Source organism: Narcine bancroftii, chromosome 11 (genome assembly GCF_036971445.1).
Source record: "Narcine bancroftii isolate sNarBan1 chromosome 11, sNarBan1.hap1, whole genome shotgun sequence".
Taxonomy (NCBI): Eukaryota; Metazoa; Chordata; class Chondrichthyes; order Torpediniformes; family Narcinidae; genus Narcine; species Narcine bancroftii.
In genome coordinates this window covers 94,901,061-94,922,646 of record NC_091479.1, presented here as the reverse complement: position 1 = coordinate 94,922,646, position 21,586 = coordinate 94,901,061, and the positions used below count along the sequence as shown (strand labels likewise).

At 38.3% G+C, this 21,586-nt stretch overlaps 1 protein-coding gene across 1 annotated transcript in view; it reads left to right on the top strand.

Moving 5' to 3' along the window:
• Window positions 1-21,586, top strand: part of LOC138745237 (myelin regulatory factor-like protein) — a 46,800-nt gene that overhangs the window by 5,733 nt on the left and 19,481 nt on the right. Inside the window, exons 4-16 of the mRNA XM_069902300.1 lie at window positions 432-522; window positions 1,306-1,367; window positions 2,789-3,056; window positions 3,835-3,932; window positions 6,956-7,088; window positions 7,991-8,186; window positions 11,597-11,673; window positions 13,989-14,099; window positions 14,377-14,467; window positions 16,305-16,505; window positions 17,226-17,334; window positions 19,059-19,168; window positions 20,899-21,062. Coding sequence (XP_069758401.1) covers window positions 432-522; window positions 1,306-1,367; window positions 2,789-3,056; window positions 3,835-3,932; window positions 6,956-7,088; window positions 7,991-8,186; window positions 11,597-11,673; window positions 13,989-14,099; window positions 14,377-14,467; window positions 16,305-16,505; window positions 17,226-17,334; window positions 19,059-19,168; window positions 20,899-21,062 — 1,711 coding nt within the window. The remainder of the gene's footprint in view (window positions 1-431; window positions 523-1,305; window positions 1,368-2,788; window positions 3,057-3,834; window positions 3,933-6,955; window positions 7,089-7,990; window positions 8,187-11,596; window positions 11,674-13,988; window positions 14,100-14,376; window positions 14,468-16,304; window positions 16,506-17,225; window positions 17,335-19,058; window positions 19,169-20,898; window positions 21,063-21,586) is intronic.

Below are 21,586 nucleotides of genomic sequence, written 5' to 3'. Positions count from 1 at the left end.
CACAATTTTTTTTGCCTGTGGCTTGAAGCTGCCTGTTGCTTGATTTCCAGATAACAGGGATTCTACTGTAGTAACCTATATTTGCAGTAAAGTCATTTCAATGATGTAATTCACCTTCAGTAGGCAAAGTTAAGTGCCACATTGATTTCCATTTTGAATCTCATTATTTTAAGAACGGTCGAGCCTTTGGCAGAGCAAGAACCACGTTTTGAGCTAAGACCAGCCATGATCTCCAAGTACACCATTGCACCTTGTTATTTATTGATGGGGCAAGCTATATGCTGATTCCTTTCGGCTTGCATGCAAACATGAATGCTATAATCCTCCAAAATATATCAACAGAATCATGTACCAGATCATAAATATGTTTAGTACCTCTGTGAACTGAACCTCTGTTGTGCAAAATAGCTATGCTTATTTTTTCCTGTTAGGTAAGGATGTCACTGGAGAACTGGAAAATCTTTTTGTTGACACCAGTATGCTGGAAGAATATATTAGTAATGACGTGGAACCAGGAGCCATGTAAGTAATGTTATGGCATGGATAAATTGTGGGAATAGTTTAATGGCATCATTCACTTGCATATTATAAACTTGGCTCTGATTTTACCCTTGTTTTATTTACACCCATAAAGTTTGATGAGTGACTCACTGTCGGACATGATTATACCGTTGGTTGTGAATGCGCTTTGGTGTCTGATCAATCGACATATTGGCCTCCATCAGTGATATTCTTCCAAAACTTTAAAGGGTCACTAAATCCATTTAGTTCCTGAGATTATGGTTTAAGAAGTTTTAAACTTCTTGCATTTAAAAAAAAATAAATCCCTCTCTATTATCAGTAGCGTATGGGCTTCAGGATTTTGTTTGTGGCCACTTGTCATTTGACTAGGTAAGGGGGGGGTGTTGAAGGACTTTCCACTATGATGTACAGTACTGAGGTCATTCACAGCTAAACCCTAACTTCAAAAATTTAAAAATGGAAGATGATCAGGAAAGGGATTTCTGTCCCTCTTGTCATTTGCTGAGTCTTGGTGAATTTGGGGGTCTTTGGGGTGCTGGGTTGAGATTAGGCACTTACACAGGATATCCTTGTCGTCTGTGACAATGTGTGACATCTTCTTAATATATCATCTGTGGGATCTAAATTTTCTCTCTCATGATGTGGTGTAATTTTGACAACTACCATAAACCTGTCTGATCACAAGACTGGTTCTACGTCATACATCGATGTAAAAGATAAAATGCTGATATGGTGTTTGATGAATGCTGATTGCGATTGTTAAAAGTTTCTTTCTTAACACAGCACGTTACCAGATTCACCACCGGATTCTGTTTCCGAATGCTGTTCACCTCCACAGATGACAGGTATGAGCCACTTTCATTACAATGTATATTCATGTGACTAATATGACCCAAATGAAGCTTTTCCATGGAGGCAGGCTTGAAAAATAAATAGAAAATCATACTACTGATTGTCAAAATTCTTTCTTACTGGGCATTGATGTTCACATTACAATCTGTAGTTCACCTGTTGTTGACATTTACATTTTAGCAATCACTTAAATTTTAACTTTAGACATACAGCATGGTCGCAGGCCTTTTTGGTCCATGAGCCTGTGCCACCTAATTGCACCCAAATAACCTACAACCGCTGGTACATTTTGAATAGTGGAAGGAAACCAAAATACCTGGAGGAAACCCACACAGACACAGAGAGAATGTACAAACTCCTTACAGACAGCACTGGATTTGAACCCCGGTCTCTGGCACTGTAATGGCGTTGCAGTAACTGCCTCGCTGACCGTGCCACCTGTGTTTCTTCCATTTCCAACTTCATACACTAAAACTCAGTCTAATTCTAGCTTTCCTTTTTCCTCACTGGATATTATCTTTTCCCTATATTTTTAATCTGTAATTTTCTCCAATGTGAATGACCTATTGAGAGATTTTTTTTCTGCTCTGATTTTTGTCACCGTCACTGCCACTTCAATTCTACCTAATGCCTGGGTTCAATCTACAGTCTTGAATATCATAATATCCTCTTAACCTTTTAGTCAACATTGGTAATAGTTTGCATTTTATAAATGTGTTGAAAGGACTCAGTGGAATGTATAGCATACCACAGAGAAGTATAACATATTAACTATTGCTGATGGTGTATAGGATCATCTGCTGTAATATGGAACCTGAGTTCATCGAAGTCCTGTGGGAAATATTGTTTGACAAGTTCCCCTCCCCAAAAGATGTTTGTGAAGTTGTTTATTTTTAGTAAATGTGATACCTTCAAAATCCCTTTTCTAAGCTCTCTGGAGAAATAGGTTACTGATGGTCATTAGAGCTGAGAAGACCAAGAGGAAATTTAATAACATTTAAAAAAAATTATGAAGAGTTTGTTAGAGCTCGTTATGAAATCTGTCCTTTTTCTTGTTAGTACATTGAGGAAAGTCATTGATGTAACCTGGTTCCAGGGTGACAATAGATAATCGTGGAAGTCGGGCTTGCTTTTGCATTTTGACTGGAAAATTTTTGTAAATATTTGAAGAGAAAACAGAATATCTTGTGTTAATAACCTTTCATCCAAGTGGCTATGAGGTGTTCTGGACATGAAGGAGATCATTCTTATGAATTGTATAAGTATGGAATCAGGCCAAAAATAGTCTCAAGCCACGTTGCAGATTGGTGCGGCTGTATCAGTTACGTTTCTTATAGTGACCAGTTTTAGATGATGCATGTCAAGATTTGCAATGCAGCCGTGTTATTCTGGAATAATTTCATATTTTATTTAGATGTGCAATGTGGAGGTACCTGGAATGCTGGAATCCATTCCCAAATGAGACCAGCTTTGTCGATGAGCCAGCGTACAGCATCATGTAGATTTAGTGAGGTAGCCATGCCTACTCATCCTAACTTGCCACAAATGCACAAATATAGTGATCTTTGGGAACATTCTGTGAAATCTCATGTGAATATGCCTCCAAGCAGCTGCTCAGTACCTCCAGCCTATGTGCGCCCGCCGAATCTTCCTGTCCAACAGAGTCTCAATCATCCCTCTGAGTGAGTCACATTTATAAATGAAAAACAGCATAATTTCTGAGTTTGTATTTTTGTACAGTATAAACCCCTGGTATCTGGCACCTATGGGGATTGGTAGATAACAAATAAGTATATTTGCTAGTTGCTTGAGACTTACTCTTCTATTGCCTGCAATAAGAATAAACAGTTTAAAAGACAAAAATATATATACTGTACTGACACTGCATGAATATATAAACCTTAAAGCATTTTACTTTATTTTCAGGCACATTCTTTGAAAACATTTAACTGTTGCTGCATCTGTAGGTTCCTCCCCCTTCACAGAGCTGCCTGAACAATAACATTATAGATAATTAAACCCCCTCCCCTCCCCTCCCCCAAGTTGACAGATAAAGCCTTTCAACAGGGTGACTCTTACTAAGCAGAGATAAGGGACCACTTTAAGAGAGTCACCCCAATGGTGAATGGCATCAACCAGTTCTTCATCCTGGGCGACACCATTGCTGTTTCAACTTTGTTCAAACAGCTGCTACGAGCCACTCCACTGGCTGAATATTTGCTCCCATCTTCACCAAATGTTTATGTGTAACTTCAGAGAACATTTACTTTTACAATGTTCAACTTATGTATATTACCTATTATTTTATTCTTATTTGTTTTCCTTATTTTTGAGCCTGCCAGTTTCTTGAATTCCGGATACAAGGGGTTTCACTGTATTTGTCACAATTAAACTTGGTTGAAGATATAATTCTGCAAGATGTGTTATGCATGATGTTTGACAAAACTGCTTGTGTTCTAGAGTTTCAGTTCAGCATTCAAACAAAAGGAAACGCTCTGACTTCTTCGAGGATGCTGTAGAAGAATCATTGAATGATATTCAAGGTCAAGAAGACTGCTGTAGGTTTAAGCTGAAAACATTGATTTTTTTTCAATTTTTCCAAGTTTAGAGACTATTATGTTATAGACAAGTTCAAATAAAAAATATTGCACATAGATGTTTTCAGTTAACTGTCTTTAGAAGAATCTCTGTGAAAGTAGGGCACTAACATACATAATTGAGTAGAGTCATCGATATGTTTCATGTGAGATTCAGATGGCCTTTATTCCAGTTGTTGCATGTACAATATTTGTAGATCGATCAGTGGTGAGGGCTAGTATCACTTTGCACAGCCAGAATAGATTGATTTTGGAATAAAGACATTATCTTATTACAAGGGGATGTTTGATTGGGAAATCATTAATCTCCTGATATCAACATATTCAGCACAGATATTGTGGGCTGAAGGGCCTCTATGTTCTAACACTTGGCACCTGAACCGAATCTTGTAAGTTTAAATTTAATTTCTTTCTGAATTGATATTTGAACTCTCAAGGCTAATGTTGCATAGTGAAAACTGTTACATATACAAATCTCATCACGTAAATTATTTTGAAGACGTATTGTTTTTAGACAGTTAAATCGATGGCTAAAACAGATCTTGGTTTTTGATGTGTCTGGTTTCGGAGCTAGTGTTCTGTGTGCCCTTTCTATTTCCATTCCTTCCTGTATTTCTGTCATTCCCAGGACCTTTGGGATCCATTCTTTTATAAATTCCTTCATATCTGTGGTGCCTTCATCTTCCTTTAGGCCCACTATCTTTATCTTGTTTCGCCTTCTATAATTTTCCAACATATCAATTTTCTGAGCGAACAACTTTTGTGACTCTTTAATATTTTTTGTCACATTCTTCCAATTTTCTTCTTAAGTCATTCACTTCCATTTCTACAGCCGTTTCTCGTTCTTCCACATTTTCTAATCTTTTCCCTATTTCTGTCATGACCAGCTCTACTCTTCTCAGTTTTTCTTCTGTACTTTTAATTTTTCTTTTCATTTCACTAAATTCTAATGTCAACCATTCTTTTAATGCTCTCATTTGTTCTTGAAATTTTTAAAATCTATATTCTGTCCATCTATTTTACCTTCTATTTCTCTGTGCAAAATCTTGGTCTTCTTCTTCCTCTTCTTCTGTGTCTGCACCTGTGTTTGAGTCTTCTTCTTTTCTTCCTTGTATCTGTGTCTTTTCTGACTTTCCTGATGAGTTGCTTGTCTCACTTTGCTGGGCTTCTTCTTGCTTGGCTTCTTGCTGTTGGTCCTCTTCTTCTGGGCTACTCATCTGTGGGCCTGCTGCTGTTGCTCTTCTTTCCTTTCACTCCCTTTCCTCTTCTTCTAGCTGAGATCCCTGGTGTCGGGCATCCCTCAGCTGGTCGCATTGTGTTTGCCCGCTTCTCAGCTGAGCCCCCCTCACGTCTGTGTTCTCCTTTTCCTTAGTGAGTGCACTGCGCACGCGCGACTCCTTGTGCATGCACAGTTGCGTGCTTTTGTTTGGCTCCAAGAGCCATTTTTGCAGTCCAGCGGTTGGGGGGACGTGACTGTGGGGTCATCCCCAACCTTGGAGAATGGGCTCTCTTCTCCACAACTGCTCCCTGTTTCTTTGTGCAGCTAAGGCCTTCTCCTTTCTCTTCCGGCGTCTTTTCTTCCCATTGTTTTTACCTTTTCCTTCTTGGGTGGCATTTTCTTTCTTTTCTCTACAAATTTATCTTTTATTTGTTATGTTTTGTATTTCTTGAAATTTGTATTTTCTTCACTTTATTTCTTCTTTTCTGGAGAGGGCTGGTATTCCCCTACCGGCCACTACTCCATCACGTGACTCCTCTCTATGGTTTTGTATGCTTGAAGTATACTTAAAATATGACAGGAAATTATGTAAACAGGTTATATCTTTTAAAAAAAAGCAGTAAGAGAAAAATTGTGTTGATTTTCTTGATCAGCAGCCCAAACTCCATAAAATACACCAAAAATGTTCAGAAAGCAAAATTTCCATTGTCCAGTGTAATTTCTTTTTTAAGTACAAGCAACAGCCATTTTAAAGAAAGCCTATAAACAGCATTGAGGTACAAAATTACATTGGAGATCTTGCTTCATGGATCAGTGTTGACATATGAAGACCTTGTTCTTGAGTCTTAAGATGGAGGTTGAACAACAATCTTCTGAATGAGGCAAGAGAGCTGCCTCCGAGAAAAGGCCAACAGCTACATGGTCCATATTTGACCTGCGGGAAACCCAATGAAATCTTTTGGTAACGTACCACTCTTCAAATGGCAATAAATAGATCCCAGTCACATCCTTAAGTTTGTGCTGAAATAAGTGGCCTTAACAACTTTATTCCAAGTGTTTTTTTTAAAGTTACCATTGTGTTGTTTTTAAAATTAGTTGCAAGATATTTTAATCTGACACTGATCATGGAAAATGTATGTATTGCCCATAGCTAATTTAAATCACTGAGAGAGTTTAGTTAGAAAGCTGATAAGGGTGGAGAAACACTTTTCATGTTTTATACATAGTGTCTGTTTAGGAAAATAAACAAAAGAGAAGAATAATTGAAGTTCAGAAATAGCGGTCAGGGAAAGTAGGAAGGAACTGGCTGAATGTGCCATTGAATAACACTGGTGTGTATGAAAATCATAGTTGAGCCAAGCCCAATGTTAAATATTAGCTCAAAATTCATTTCCTTTTTTTTGGTTATGTTCAATTTGAGCACATACTGAAAATAGCGCATATGTGATTTTAATGCACATTGGACTACTTTCCTTTAATGGAATGCTTTACCAAGTACAGGTATTGTTCGATATTTGTTTAATAAACCATTATTTCATTGCATTGCTATTTAACTCTCATTTTGCAATGTCATTATCAATTTTCATCGACAGATCTTCTTTACTTTTGAAACTTTCTGAGTAAAACTAGAAAAGCAAGCAATTGGTTGCAATTTTAATTTAAAGATTTCATTTTGGCCAAAGCCACCTAGCTCAAATTGAGCTCTCTTTTAATTTACTTTAAGTCCAGCCATGTCGATGTACACACTTGATTTTCTGAAAAATAGGTTCCAAAGAATACCATGAGGCTTCCAGCAGTCAAACAGGAGCTTCTGTGGACTGGGGGTGTCCGTGTTTGAAATGGCACCCATTCCAACTTAATCAATGGACAACATTATGTAACAGTAGTTACAATGAATTGTAAGTACACATTTTTTGTTTGAATTTTGCTTTGAAAAATTGTGGCTAAGTCTGGTCACAGGTTTTTAGAGTTTATACGAAAAATCCTAATTACAATAAAGATTATTTTCACTTGCATGAATATATAAACCTTAAAGCATTTAACTTTATTTTCATTCACATTCTTTGAAAACATTCAACCATTGCTTCATCTGCAGGTTCTTCCCAAACCACCCCCCCCCATGCTGCTGCCCGAAAGTCGAACAATAACGTTATAGATAATTAACCCCCCCTCCCAAAGTTTACAGATAAAACCTCTCAACCGGGTGGCTCTTATGAAGCAGGGATAAGGGAACACTTTGAGAGTCACTCCAACGGCGAGCGGCATCAACCAGCTCTTCATCCTGGGTGATCCATTGGTGTTTCACACACTTAATTCAAACAGCTGCTACGAGCAAAGCCCAACCAACCAAGGCCCTCCGCTGTCTGAATATTTGCTCCCATCTTCACTAAAGGTTTTTTATGTTACTTCAGAGAACATTGAGAACATTTACTTTTACAATTTAAAACTCTCATATTTTTACCTATTTTAATTTAAAACATTTATTTTCCTCCTTTATTTTTGCTGGTTGCTTGAGGCTGCCGATTGTTTGAACTCTAGGTGCAACTTTCACCACAATTTACAAATGTTGATGTATACTTTCTAAAAAGCTTATCTATCCCGGATTAAAAGGTAGTGTGTTCATATTTTAAAAAAATATATTAAATGTGAGAAATGCTTCATTTTTACAAAACTGCAGATACATTTTCAAATGATTTGAAAATCTTTCAGGTGTTCATGTTTTTAATTTCAGAAGGAATTTATTATTTTTTTCCTCTTACAGTGAAAGCTAGTATTATTTCTGCATTACCGTTCTTTACAGACCCACTCCAGGATATCAAGTGGATGCAGATAAAGGATTTCATTTTTCAACAGCAGATAACTCCTTTGTTTGTCAAAAGAAAAACCACTTCCAGGTTACAATTCATGTCGGCTTGAATGGGGATCCAAAATATGTTAAAACATCTACAGGCCTTAAACCAATTGAAACATTCTTCCTTAAAGTTTTTGGAGTAAAGGTAAGTTTTAAAATAGATTTGTATCTTGTAAATTCATTAATTTAAATCCCTACTCAGCAGAAGTTACTGGTATAGTTTTGTGAACAGATTATGTTCACCATTATAGTGTATATTAGAGATTTCTAGAAATTGTATTTTGTCGATTTACATAAAAGCTTCAGCATTGTTATCTGGAACAATTGGCCACAAACTTAGATTAACAACTAACTTACTTCAAAATATTGTCTAAATTAATACAGTAAGAATCTAGCAATTCATTTTCAGACTAATCAGAAATTCTGTGATACAGCATCTGGCTGATGAGATGCTGATATCCACGCTCACTTCCAACATGCTGAGGCTCTGTGTCCCATGATCTGTTTAAATTCACTTGGATTTCATTACCTGCACTTTCTTTAAACTTGGTTGGTTCACTAGAATTATTTGATATAATGCTGCATAATATCCTTTTAAAAAGTGGGATAAAAATGTGTTGTGGTATTAATAGAAAAAAGCCCATTCATTAGGCTATAAAACCTGCCAGATATGGCACCATTAACATCCCGATGTTATAGTTGTACTATAATGGAGTTAAGAGCATCATACATCCAGTACAGTACAGGAACAGACCAGTTTGCACAATATGGTTTAGTATTCATTGTGTGTATAGAACACAACACGTGAGAATTTCAGACTCTTTGATATCTCTCTATCCCTTTCAGGGGTGGCCAACCTTTTAATTTTCAATTTAGACAGACAGCACGGTAATGGGCCATTTTGGCCCAAAAGTCCGTGCCGCCCAATTAACCTACACTCCCGGTATGGACTCGTGGGCTGAAATGGCCTGATACTGTGCTGTCTGTCTAAATTAAAAATTAAAAGGTTGGCCTCCTCTGAGACGCCTCTCAAAAGCTCCGATTGTATCTGCTTCCACCACTAATCCTGGCAGCCCTTCCAGGCACCCACCAGTCACTGTGTAAAATACTTTGCCCCACACATCTCCCTTTGAACTCCCTCATCCCCTCACCTTAAATGTTATGCCCAGAGGAAAAGATTTTGCCTGTGTACCCTATTGAGGCCCCTCATGATTTTGTACTTTTGTCAGGTATCTCCCACGATAATCATGGAAGTCCAGCTTCTTTTTGCATTTTGAGTGCGGAAATTTTAGTAAATATTTGAAAGCACAAGGTGATACCAAAAGGACTGTCCATAAACTTTTTGTGCAGTGTTTCAGCAGAAATTTATGTTTTTAATAAAAAATATCCCTGTAGTTAGTTATTACAACAAAAACATTTTTCGTAAGCCCAACTTACATATACCAATATACCTACAAGGCTAGAACTCTATGCTAATGCACATTTTGAACTCTAATGCACCCTAGTCAGAGCCCAACCCCTGCCCAGAGCTGCCACTAACCCCCCCCCCCCCACCTCAGCACCGCTGCCACCCTGGACCTACAAAGAACACGCACGTTTCTTCTAAGCTCAGTATACTCGATCCATGGGATGGGCGGGTGGGGGAATGACACCATGAGTTACCGCACCAGGTGACACCAAACCTAGTGACGTCACTGTGTTAATGCCATCTGGCTGGAGCGTGCCCAATTTGTGCAATCCCTCTTGATGACTCATACCCTCTAAAGCTGGCAATTTCCTGGTTGTAGCACCATAGACTGAGAGTTGTGATTGATAGGCTTTAATCACCTTACGACAACAGCACATCTCGCATGTTGCTGGCCTGGTTCCAAGGCAGGGACTGAGGGAGGAGTTTGGGCATATCAGAACTTATGGGGGTTCTGAGGGGAGGAGTCACAGGTGCAGGGGGCGGGCCAGCCCATACAGACACTGCTAATAGCTATACAGTGGTTCCACCACACTGGTAAACCCCTTCTATACCCTATGCAAAGCTTCCACAACCTTCCTGCAATGGCGCAACCAGAATCACGCCCGGTATTCTAAGTGCAGCCTAACCGAAGCTTTATGTAGCTGCACCGTGACCACCTTACTTTCATGGTCAATGCCCCACCCAGTGAAGCCAAGCACATTGTTAGTAACAATGAATGATTGTCATAAAAACTGCATAGGTAAACAAGACACTCTGTAGATGCCAGGGTCTAGTGCAGCACCCAAAAATGCTGGAGAAACTTAGCAGGTCTCGCATAGGAAACAAAAGGCACTCCATGTTTTAGGCTGGAGCTCTTCATCAGGACTTGGGTCCATTGCAATGAAAGCAGTGTGATCAGTTTGCTCGACTGACTGTATTTCAAGCCTTCATTTCAAAGCAACAATACTTAATTTTTATAGATTAAAGGACTCCATAAAGACTCTGCAATCACCTAAATTCTCTCAGCACCAATTTTAATTATTCTAATTGCTAAATGGAAATCCTGACTGGCTTGTTATCACCAATGAATCAAATAAAATGCAAACAATTGTAATAGTAAAAAAAACACTCTAAATAATTGTTTCTGACTTTGATGCATGAATGCTTGCTCCAACAAGTAATAGATTAGTTTGTTATTCTACTATTAAAAGCTTTATTAATAATTAAGCTTATCAGGCTGAGGGAACTATTTAATTATCTGTGCTGCCCTGCTCTTACCCCAGAACTGGACATTTTAGCATCATGTATTTATCCAATTCTGCTGCAAAAGTTATTTTGAGTGAATTCTGCTCCCACCACTATTTCAATCAGTGCATTCTTGGTTGGGACTCGAGGCTGGGGACCCACTGTCTCTCTGCAATGCAATGTGCAGAATAGCTGATCCTATCCATTGATTTGTGAAGGGTTGGAAGAGCTTGTATTTATTAATTAGTGTCAAAACTATTTTCTAGTTCAAGAACTTTGTTAACCCCCCCCCCCCACGCCCCACTTCTTCCAAGGATGAGAGGGGATCTCAGGTCAAGTTTATTGTTATCTGAATGTATAAGTACAACCAGTTGAAATAGTGTTTTCCAGTCCTCGGTGCAAAACATGGATCTCATCAAATCATACCAAATCTCGTAAGGGCGAGATAGAGTGGGTGTGGAAAAGATGTTTTCAGTAAGGTGGCGGGGTTCGTGTAGTGGTTAGTTCAACATTATTACAGCACCATCGACACGAGTTAAAATCCTGCGCCTTCTAAGGAGTTTGTATATTCTCTCCCGTGTCTCTGAGTGTTTCCCCTGGGTGCTCGGTTTCTTCCCACTCTTCAAAAACATGCATTTTTTTTGATATATTGTTTTTTTGATAGGTTAATTGATATATGGGGGGGGGGGTGGGGAAGAGCTTGTGGTCTGGAAGGACCTGTTACCGTGCTATATGTCCAAATTTAAGAATTTAGTGGGAAAGTCGAGGATGAGAGTGCACACTCTCAACAGAACAAGCCATCATTTTCATCTTTTGCCAAATGAGAGGTCCATTTAAAAGTCAATAATGTTTTTTGCTCCCAGGCTGAGGCTACAAATCAGGTGATCATCATTGAGCAATCACAACCAGACCGCAGCAAGAAATTTTTTAATCCAATAAGGTAAAAGTACAATGAAGTTATTTAAAAATAATGCTGTTTTAAAAATGGAGCATAAGCTAAGTTAGAATATTCAGCTTCACCCACAAACAAAATGCAGTGAGGATATTAGGAAAGTATAATCTCTACTGTGACAGGAAAGTAAATTGGGCAACTCCTGGTGAATGCACATTTGGAGATAAATATGGAAATCAGGAATGACTTGCTGGTTTGGCTTTCATTACACGGCCACTTCACGGATAAACAATTTTGAAATGCATTTAGGAATCAGTGATGCCCATTGAAGTCGGCAGAAAGCTGGAACAAATTTTGGGAGTGTAATATACTGTGCCAGGATGGCAACAGAAATGATTTAATGCTAATTACTTTCATTTAAAAATTGGGTATTAAAACATAATGCCAGAATTGTGTTAAACATGAATAAATTAAAAGATAAACATTTCAGTATGTTAAGTACACGTTCCTTATCCAATTTAATTTCAATATTTTATTTGATGTTTGAATATATGTTTATATCAATCTCTTCTCTCTGCCCTGGTTTTTGTGCAGGTTATTTTTTCTTGTTCTTGAATGACTTTCTCTATCAAAGCTTTCCAAAGGTGGTGTTATTAGTGGTCTCCAATTTTTGCCAATTATCAAATTCTTTTCAAAAGAAGTTGAACTGAAAACCTTGGCACCAAGGGATACACTGATGGGATGGCTGATTGTCAGTGAGAAACGTTGCACATCACGATAAGAATATAAAGATGTATATTGAAATGAGACTTGCATCAGCAGTATTAATGACCTTAGTTCTTAAAATGGGTTAACTGATGTGTTGAACTCGCAGTATCCCTGTGTTTGTCACCAATTTATATCGCGGAATGTTGGAACAGTTTCAGGATGATGTAGTGAAGCTTCTTCTTTCTTTCAGTGTAGCAGGAGCAGTGTTATCCTAGGGTCAAGAGACGCACTGATTTCAGTTAAATCCTAGTTCAGTCAATGAACTCAAAAGTTTGAGAATTCCTTCCTGACCATGAAATAGTTATTAAAACAAAATTTGGAATGCTTCTGAGAATTAAAGTGTTATCATATAAGGAGTGATTGACAGCTGTTGGTCTGTATTCGTTGGAATTTAGGAGAATGGGGGGGGGGGGAGAATCTCATTGAAACATTTTGAATGTTGAAAGGCATGGACAGAGTAGATCTAGAAAGACTTTTTCGCATGGTGGGAGAATCTAGGACCGTCGCTCTCTACCTTTTTGTCCCACTCACATACCACCTTAAGTAATCCCTTACTAACCACTGAGCACCGAGTGTTCTGTGGTTAGTTAGGGATTACTTAAGGTGGTACGTGAGTGGGAAGAAGAAAGGTTGAGAGTGATTGGTCTAGGACAAGAGGGCACACCAGGCAATGGCATCACTAGGGTTGGTGTCACCAGGTGCCATAATTCATGGTGTCACCCCCCCCAGCCCATGAATTGTACGAGTGTACTGAGTGTATAAGGAACAGGTTTGTATTCCTTGTATGTCTGGGGTGGTGGTGGTGACACTTAGTTGGAGGGGGGTTGGCGGTGGCATTGGTGCTGAGCGGGGTTGGGGGGCGGTGGTGGCAGTGCTGAGCTTGGGGGGGGGCTCTGACTGAGTGCATAAAAGAAGGCTCAAATAGTAAATTAGCATAGAGTTTTAGCCTTGTAGATATATTGATACATGTAAGTTGGACTTACGAAAAATGTTTTTGTTGTCATAACTAACTACGTTGTACAGGGATTTTTTTAAATTTAAAAAATACATTTCTGCTGAAATATTTTATAGACAGTCATTTTGGTATCACCGCCTCTGATGGTGTCACCCAGTGCAGCCACAGCCCCCCTTGGTAACGCCAGTGACATCAGAATTGAAGGATGTCCACTTAGATCAGAAATGCATAGGAATTTCTTCTGCCAGAGGAATTTTTTTTGCCACAGGCAGTTGTCGGAGGTTGTACTTTGGGCAGAGATGGATGGGTTCTTGTTTAGCCAGGGCATCAAAGGTTATGGAGAGAATTCTGGGCAGTGGGAAAATGGATCAGATATGGTGGGGCGGAAATGACGGACTAAATAGCTGATTTCTGCTCCTATATCATGGATATTTGTAAGTATTTGTTAGGATTAATAGGTAGATTGTCAACTTTATTGGGACTGAAATGGTTCCGGTTGGATCTCGGTCCCAGTTTGGCACTGCAGTTGATAACCAGCAACCTGTTAATAAAACCTACATTGAATGCACTTGCCAATTCACCACATTTTTACAACCTGCTTTTATAGTTTAAAGTAATTTCAGATTATTTATTTTTAAAGGGTTGATTTGCCAGGAGATCAAATAACAAAAATCACTTTAGGAAGATTACATTTTGGTGAAACAACCACAAACAACATGAGGAAGAAGGGGAAACCTAATCCCGATCAGAGGTAGAATGTGATTGAAATAACATTTAAATGTTGTGTTGTGTTCTTACAAAAGGAGTGTGCAAGGAAATGTTACTGTGTTAATTCCAACCATGAACAGCGGTCGACGGAAATTTTTTTTTTCCAGATTTCGATAAACCAGTTGTATTGTTGCAGTATGTTTTGGTTCTATTTAATTTTCATTTTCAATCTTAGTATGTCATTTAAAAATTATTCACTAGTAACTCATCGAAATACAAAAAGCAGATTTTTGTCACAATCGGATTTTCTCCTTTTTCAGGTATTTTATGCTTGTGGTTTCTCTCCATGCCGTCAGTCAAAGCCAGAGTTATTTACTAGCTGCTCATACATCGGAAAAAATAATTGTGCGGGTAAATATGTTGTAACTCAACTCCATTCAAGAAAATTTATTTAACCTCTTTTACATTCTTAATAAATGTATACCTCAAGGAAAACAGCATAAATTTGGAGTGTAATATAAAGCAATTACTGAGAATTATAGTTTTTTAAACATTATTTCATTCCATTTGCCACATTATTGGTTTTAAGTACAAACACTGTTCTTTTAAGACAGTGGTTTTCAAACTGCCCCCCACCCCCCCCCCCCCCCAAACTCACATGTCACCTGAAGCAATCCCTATGCCTTAAGTCCTTTGGAATTAGTAAGGGATTGCTTAAGGTGGGATGTGAGTGGGAAGGGAATTAGTCAGGGATTGCTTAAGGTGGGATGTGAGTGGGAAGGGAAGATTGAAAATCACTGCTCGAGATCCAATTGTTACCAACATATTTTGCTTGAGAAAAATTGTCATTGGCCCATTTCTTTTGGAGCTATGAAACTGTGCACCTAACAAGTCAATTAGGTACGATTAAAACAGTGGTTTTCAAATTTTTTTCTCCCCACTCACCTTAAGCAATCCCTTACTAATCACAGAGCACCTATGGCATAGGGCTTGCTTAAGGTGGAATGAGTGTTTAGGGGGGCAGTTTGAAAACACTGTTTAAAGTGACGTGGACTTTTTACCCCCTCCATAAATCTTCGTCCGCGAAGCCAAGCCAAAGAAGAAGAAGAAGAAGACTGATTGTAACAAAGGGCAGATTCAACTTGGCCCTAATTTATTGAATTCCTTTACATAGAAGGATAGGAAATCATTATAGTGTCCTTTCCTTTTCATGTATTTTTGTTATTTATAATGGAAGAAGGTTGCAAACACTAGTAAATTAAGTTGCCGGCTTTATCAGATGGCTATTGTGATGTCTTTAAATTTAAGTTTTTAATTTAGACATGCAGCATGGTAACAGACCATTTCGACCCATGAGTCTAAGCTGCCCCAATTAACTTACACCCCCGGTACGTTTTGAATGGTGGGAGGAAACCAGAGACCCCAGGGAAAACCCTTGCAGACATGGGGAGAACATACAAACTCCTTACACACAGCGCCAGATTCAAACCGCAGTCCCAGTCGCTGGAGCTGAAAAGGCCTTGCACTAACCGCTAAGCCAACTGTGCCTCCCTTTTTAAATTTAATTTTAAAAAAATTTAGCACGGTGACAGGCAATTTCAGCCTACGAGCCCGTGCCGCCCAATTTACATCCGATTAACCTACACCCCTGGTATGTCTTTGAAAATGGGAGGGAACTGGAGCCCACATGGAGAATGTACAAATTCCTTGCAGACAGTGTGGGATTTGAACCCTGGTCCTGATCGCTGGCTCTGTAAAGTCATTGTGCTAACCATTATGCCATCCATGCCGTTTTAAACAATTACAGAAATTCCACCCGAGGATCCATACTTTTCAAAAACTTAAAAAATTTTATGTGCATGCGTACATGTGTAAGTGCCACAGATGCACAGAAGCATTTTTCTTTTTCTTTAAAACTGCTCGTTTTGATAAATGAAACATGCTGTATTTGCTAATGAATAAGCTATCAAAATGTACCTCTTCTGTATTCTTCCTTAAATTTGATTTTTAAAATTAACTGCCCAAGAATCTGGAAAATCCGAACCGACCCAATCTCTGAGTAGTCTGGATTTTCTGGCTTCTACTGCACTGTAAAAGTGGCGATTTCTGTGTAAAATCATTGCAGTTCAGGTGCTAATTCTATTTTCTGGAGATATGTGTAGTTGTGTTTTTCTTTCCTCTCAAGTAAACCTGATGAAACAGATCTAAATAATGAAGAGTAAACTTGACACCTTGAATTCTTTTTCAGGCTTCAAATCCTAGTCAGTTTGAGCATGGCCATGAAGTAACATGGCAACAAGGACACCCCCACAACACAATTGTCTGTCATGGCCGCGTGGGAATTAACACGGACACTCCCGATGAGGCATTGGTCGTGTGCGGCAATGTAAAAGTAATGGGCGCTGTCATGCATCCATCTGATAAGCGAGCAAAAGAGAATATCCACGAGGTATTAAACAGTACGTGAGATAACAACAAAATTGCAGCAGGTCAGGCACCTTGTGTAGAGAAAGGAACATAGCAAACGTTGCAGGTCAATGACCTTTGATCAGGTAAAAGAATCCCAGAGCTGTCCGACCTGCTGAAAGTTCCAAACATTTTCTATATTATTTCAGATTTCTAATGGTTTTTGCAATTTGAGTTAAGCAAAGTGATTTATTTTTCTATCAATTGTTGATATGGGGAGATCTTCCTTCAGTTCCACCTAGTCTGTGAGGTTTTCAGGACTGGCCTTGTTTACCAGAGATGAACAAGAGGACAGCAGCCTCTGGGGGAGTGCTGGAGGACTGTGCTCTTCCTTCTTCAACTCCCGCCCCCCCCCCCCCCCCCCCACCACCTTCTCAGTCAGCATTCCTGAAGAAGAACTCTGGCCTGAAACGTCAACTGCCTATTACTTTCGATGGATACCATATGACCTGCTGAGTTCCTCCAGCGCTTTTGTGCATTTTACATTTCTTGGCAGTCTCTTGGTGGCATTTGATTTGAGGGCTAACAGATGGGTATTACTCCACTTACAAACCTGCCACATTGTAAAAGAACAGACAGCCTCAAACCCTGCACTAGATCAAGAGATCGGACCTCACAATTATCTTTATCATTTCTGCTCTGGAATGTGCAACAGGTACAACACGAGCATGAAGTATATTGAAAGTTTTTGTCTATCTTGTAGGTTGACACAACTGAACAACTAAAACGGATAACACAAATGAGGCTCGTTGAGTATGACTATAAGCCTGACTTTGCGTTAGAAATGGGAGTAGATTGTACTCATGGAACTGGTAATGCTTCAAGCTTTTTTTAAAACTATTCAAAGTCTATTCAATTTGCTTTTATCATTCACAATGAATCAAAAAAAAACTATTTGCCAGAAAAATTGTTCAAGTTAGAAAATTTTAAACAACACTTCATAACTTGAAAGAGATTCACAAGTTTAAGTTAAAATAAAACGCACGTCAGTTAATTAATGCAAAATAGAAATGACTGGAATGTTGCCTGGAGACAATTCAGTCACCGAATCTGGACGGAAGTTCAGAATTTCCATGAGTAATCCTCGGGAATGTTGTGGTTTTTGCCAATCCAGCTTTCTCTTCAAAACAGTTGTGCCCCACTGATATACAAGGATCTATTTACAGTAAAATCCCTGTTATCTGGAATTCAAGCAACCAGCAGCCTCAATCAACCAGCAAATTCACTTATTCGGCATCTACAAATCGCCACAGGTGCTGGATACTGGTTGTTTTACTCTATTTCTTTGGCCAATATTGAAATAATATTGAACTAATGTGACTGGTTCTTTTACTGACTGTGTGCTGGCTGCTCTATTAATTTTCACCTGACCATCTTAAAGATATCAAGAATATAATATGAAATACAGTAAAATCCCCATGATTCAATCTACCAGAAACTCAACGGGCAAAAATAATCGAGGAAATAAATAAATACATAAATAAACTTTTAAATATAAGTTTAAAATTGTACAAGTAAATGTTCTCCGAAGCAACACACAACCCCTTGGAAGCAAACACTCAGCCAGGAGAGTGCCCTGGTCATGCCCCACCCACAGCTGCTGAATAAAGTTTCAATAAAGTTGTGTTTGAATAAAATGGCAGCACCCAGGATGAAGAGCTGGTGCATGGTTCTCGCTGCTGGGTGACTCTCACAAAGTGTTTCCCTATCCCTGCCTAGTAAGAGTCTATATCTTTATTAGTATTAGGTATATTAATTAGTAAGGCTTTATCTGTTGAGGGGGTGGGGTTTAATTATGATGGCAGCACGGTTAGCGTAGCGGCTAACGCAACACTGTTGCAGTACCAGTGACTGGGGTTCAAATTTAAATTTTTAAAGTTACAGGAATTATTTGATTAAAGTGAATTTTACATAATTAAAGATTACAATACTGATTTTTTTTTCCCCCCAAATTAACTTACATTTTGCACAGTCTTTCGTCTTTTAAACGGCGTATTCTTAATGCAGGTGTATCAGTTAGGCATTGGAAAATTTACCTTTCCAGCATCCACAGTCCCCAGAGGTGCCAGATAATGGAGATTCTACTGTATCTGAATCAATATTAGCTTAAAACACTTCATAATATTTTGATTATGATTTAGTAAAATCTGTTTCATCTTTATGATTGTCAAAAATTAACACTTAATATTTACACATTGCCTGTTTAAAGGTTAAAGGGGCTACATGGTTGGCGTAGTGATTAGCGCAAGGCTGTTACAGCGCCAGCGATCGGGACTGGGGTTCGAATCTCCTAGTGTCTGTAAGGAGTTTGTACATACTCCCTGTGTCTGCATGAATTTTCCCCGGGGGCTCCAGTTTCCTAACACCTTTCAAAACGTGCTGGGGGTGTGGGTGGGGTGTAGGCTAATTGGGTGTAAATTGGGCGGCAAGCGTTCAAATTGGGCGGCAAGGGCTTGTGATCCGAAATGTTAATGTGCTGTATTTCTGGTTCAGTCATTACTGCATGAATGGTGCAATTTCTCTTTGTTTTATGTAGGTATGATAGCACAAGAAGTGAAAGAAATTCTGCCTGCAGCAGTAAGAGAGGTTGGGGAGGTGACCTACTCCAATGGCAAAAAGATCGAGAATTTCCTCATGGTCGATAAAGTAATTGAACCTAGAATTTTTGCTCTATCTGACTGATTTGTAATCTGAAATACTTAAAAGTGCTGGTCAGTGTTCCGTTTCATGTTATACCTTCATGCTCATATCTCAAATCAGGTTTTTCTGGGAGTATAATTCATTCAAAAGCTGTCATGAGGTCATTTGATTAAACCCATTTTACAAAAACAAATTTAATGATTTCAGTTCGTAGCCACACTCCCTCCCCCCCCTAAATGTGCTGTGGTCCCCAGTGGGCCCGTACCAATGCTGTTCATCCCTTAATTATTTTAAACTCTTCTTCTTCAAGAGGGTTTAAATGTATGGCTAATTTTTGAATTGCATATCATACTTCCAGGGCTGGTGTCATATTTATGTGATGTCAGTTGCCCTTTAATTGTTAGAAGAGTCCTCTGTCACACAGGAAGAATGGGGAACTAGGGTTGGAGCCCTTTTTTTTTTTGAAGACTTTATTTAAAATTTTATAACATGAATACAATAAAGAATTATATTTAAAGAAAAATAGAAAAAAAAATTAAAAAGGTATGATTACAATATTACATCAGAAAACTACACAAAATAACCCCCCCCCCATTAATTGTAACACAATATTAATAGTCTAACTTAAAATTAGTCCAACCCTCCCCCCCAAAATAAAGAGTGAAGAGTTAATAAAATTGACAATATTATATATGGAAAAAAAATACCCACTTACAAAAAAAAAGAGATAAAACTTAACCTAAAAAAAAATTCTAACAACAGAAAAAAATTGTCAATACTAAAATATCACACTTAAACATATATTTAAATCAAACTTAAATGCATATAATTAGCAAACTGAGTCCACTTTAACTTATAAAAAGACATCTTATCCTGAATTGAAAAAGATATCCTTTCCATAGTCAAACAAAATTTCATTTCCAAATACCACTTATCTAAAGTTAGTATATTTCTATCTTTCCAAGTAAGTGTTATACATTTCTTAGCCACAACTAAAGCTAAATAAATAAATGAAATCTGATAATCCTCTAAACCTAAATCGATTAATGATTGCATGTGCCCTAATAAAAATATATCGGGATCTAATACAAGATGGATATTATATAAACTGTTAAAAACAGATTGAATACCTTTCCAAAACTGTTGCAATCGATCACAAAGCCAAACAGTACGCAAAAAAGTTTTGGCCGTCTGATCACATCGAAAACAAGAATCCAACTTACTAAAACCAAATTTTTAAAATTTCTCCAGCGTTAAATATAGCTGATGAATAAAATTATAATTAATCATCGCTAGTCTAGCATTAATTAATTTCCGAATACTGGGTTGGAGCCACTTTTAACTGAAGCCATTGACTAACATATTCAGCCATTCCACCACCTTAAAATCATATTGATATCCCTGAACACATTTAAACGGCAGTCTGCTTGATTGATCTCCTTTTCTAAATAACTTGCATTCACTCTGCTAAGCGTCAAATTATTTTATGTCACTCGCTCCTGAGGTATGGGCATTTGGAGAGAAGTAAAACTCGACATCAATATCTGAGAAGTCGCGTTGTCAAGGATTTCCATCTTCTAGCCTCAGTAAATCCTGCGGGTTTACTTTGAAGGGAACATTTACTTTTGCACAGTTGTAATTGACAGTTAATAAAATGATAGCAAATGAATAATTTTCTACATAGAAACTTGGATTTGCACTTCTGTTAACTGAAATGGAATATTTCCATTCTGTAGGATCAAATTTTCATGGAGAATGTTGGTGCAGTGAAAGAGCTGTGCAAATTGACGAACAATTTGGAACAAAGAATTCAAGAGTTAGAAATCTGGAACAAAAGTCTTGCCAAAATGAAGAAGAATGGAAGCATGAACTCCACAATGAGCGAAATGTATAGGAACAGGTGAATATACTCTACAGTTTACATCTTCGAGTGATGAATCTCTTTTGAAACAAAGCTGCATTAATGAGACACACTAAATGGGTAGATCCCCTGAATGAAATTTTTTAAAAAAGTATTAATTTAAATAAAAAAATTAGAGATACAGTACGGTAACAGGCCATTTCGGTCCATGAGTCTATACCACCAAATTTACCCTATTAACCTACACCCCCACTACATTCTTGAATGGTGGGAGGAAACCGGAGCCCCTGGGGAAAACCAGCGCAGACACGGGGAGAACGTACAAACTCCTTACGGATAGCGCGAGATTTGAATCCCAGTCCAGTTCTGATTGCTGGCGCTGTAAAGGCATTGCACTAACCATTACCCCAACCGTGGCACTCTATTCGTGAAAGTGAAAATATAAATGGTCTGCCATCCTGACTTGATAACTTGTGTCAAGGGGCCTGGAGAAAAATAACCCAGAAATCACTTAATGTTTGTGTAATGATGTGAATCTCTCAGGACATTTTAAAAAAAGGGGG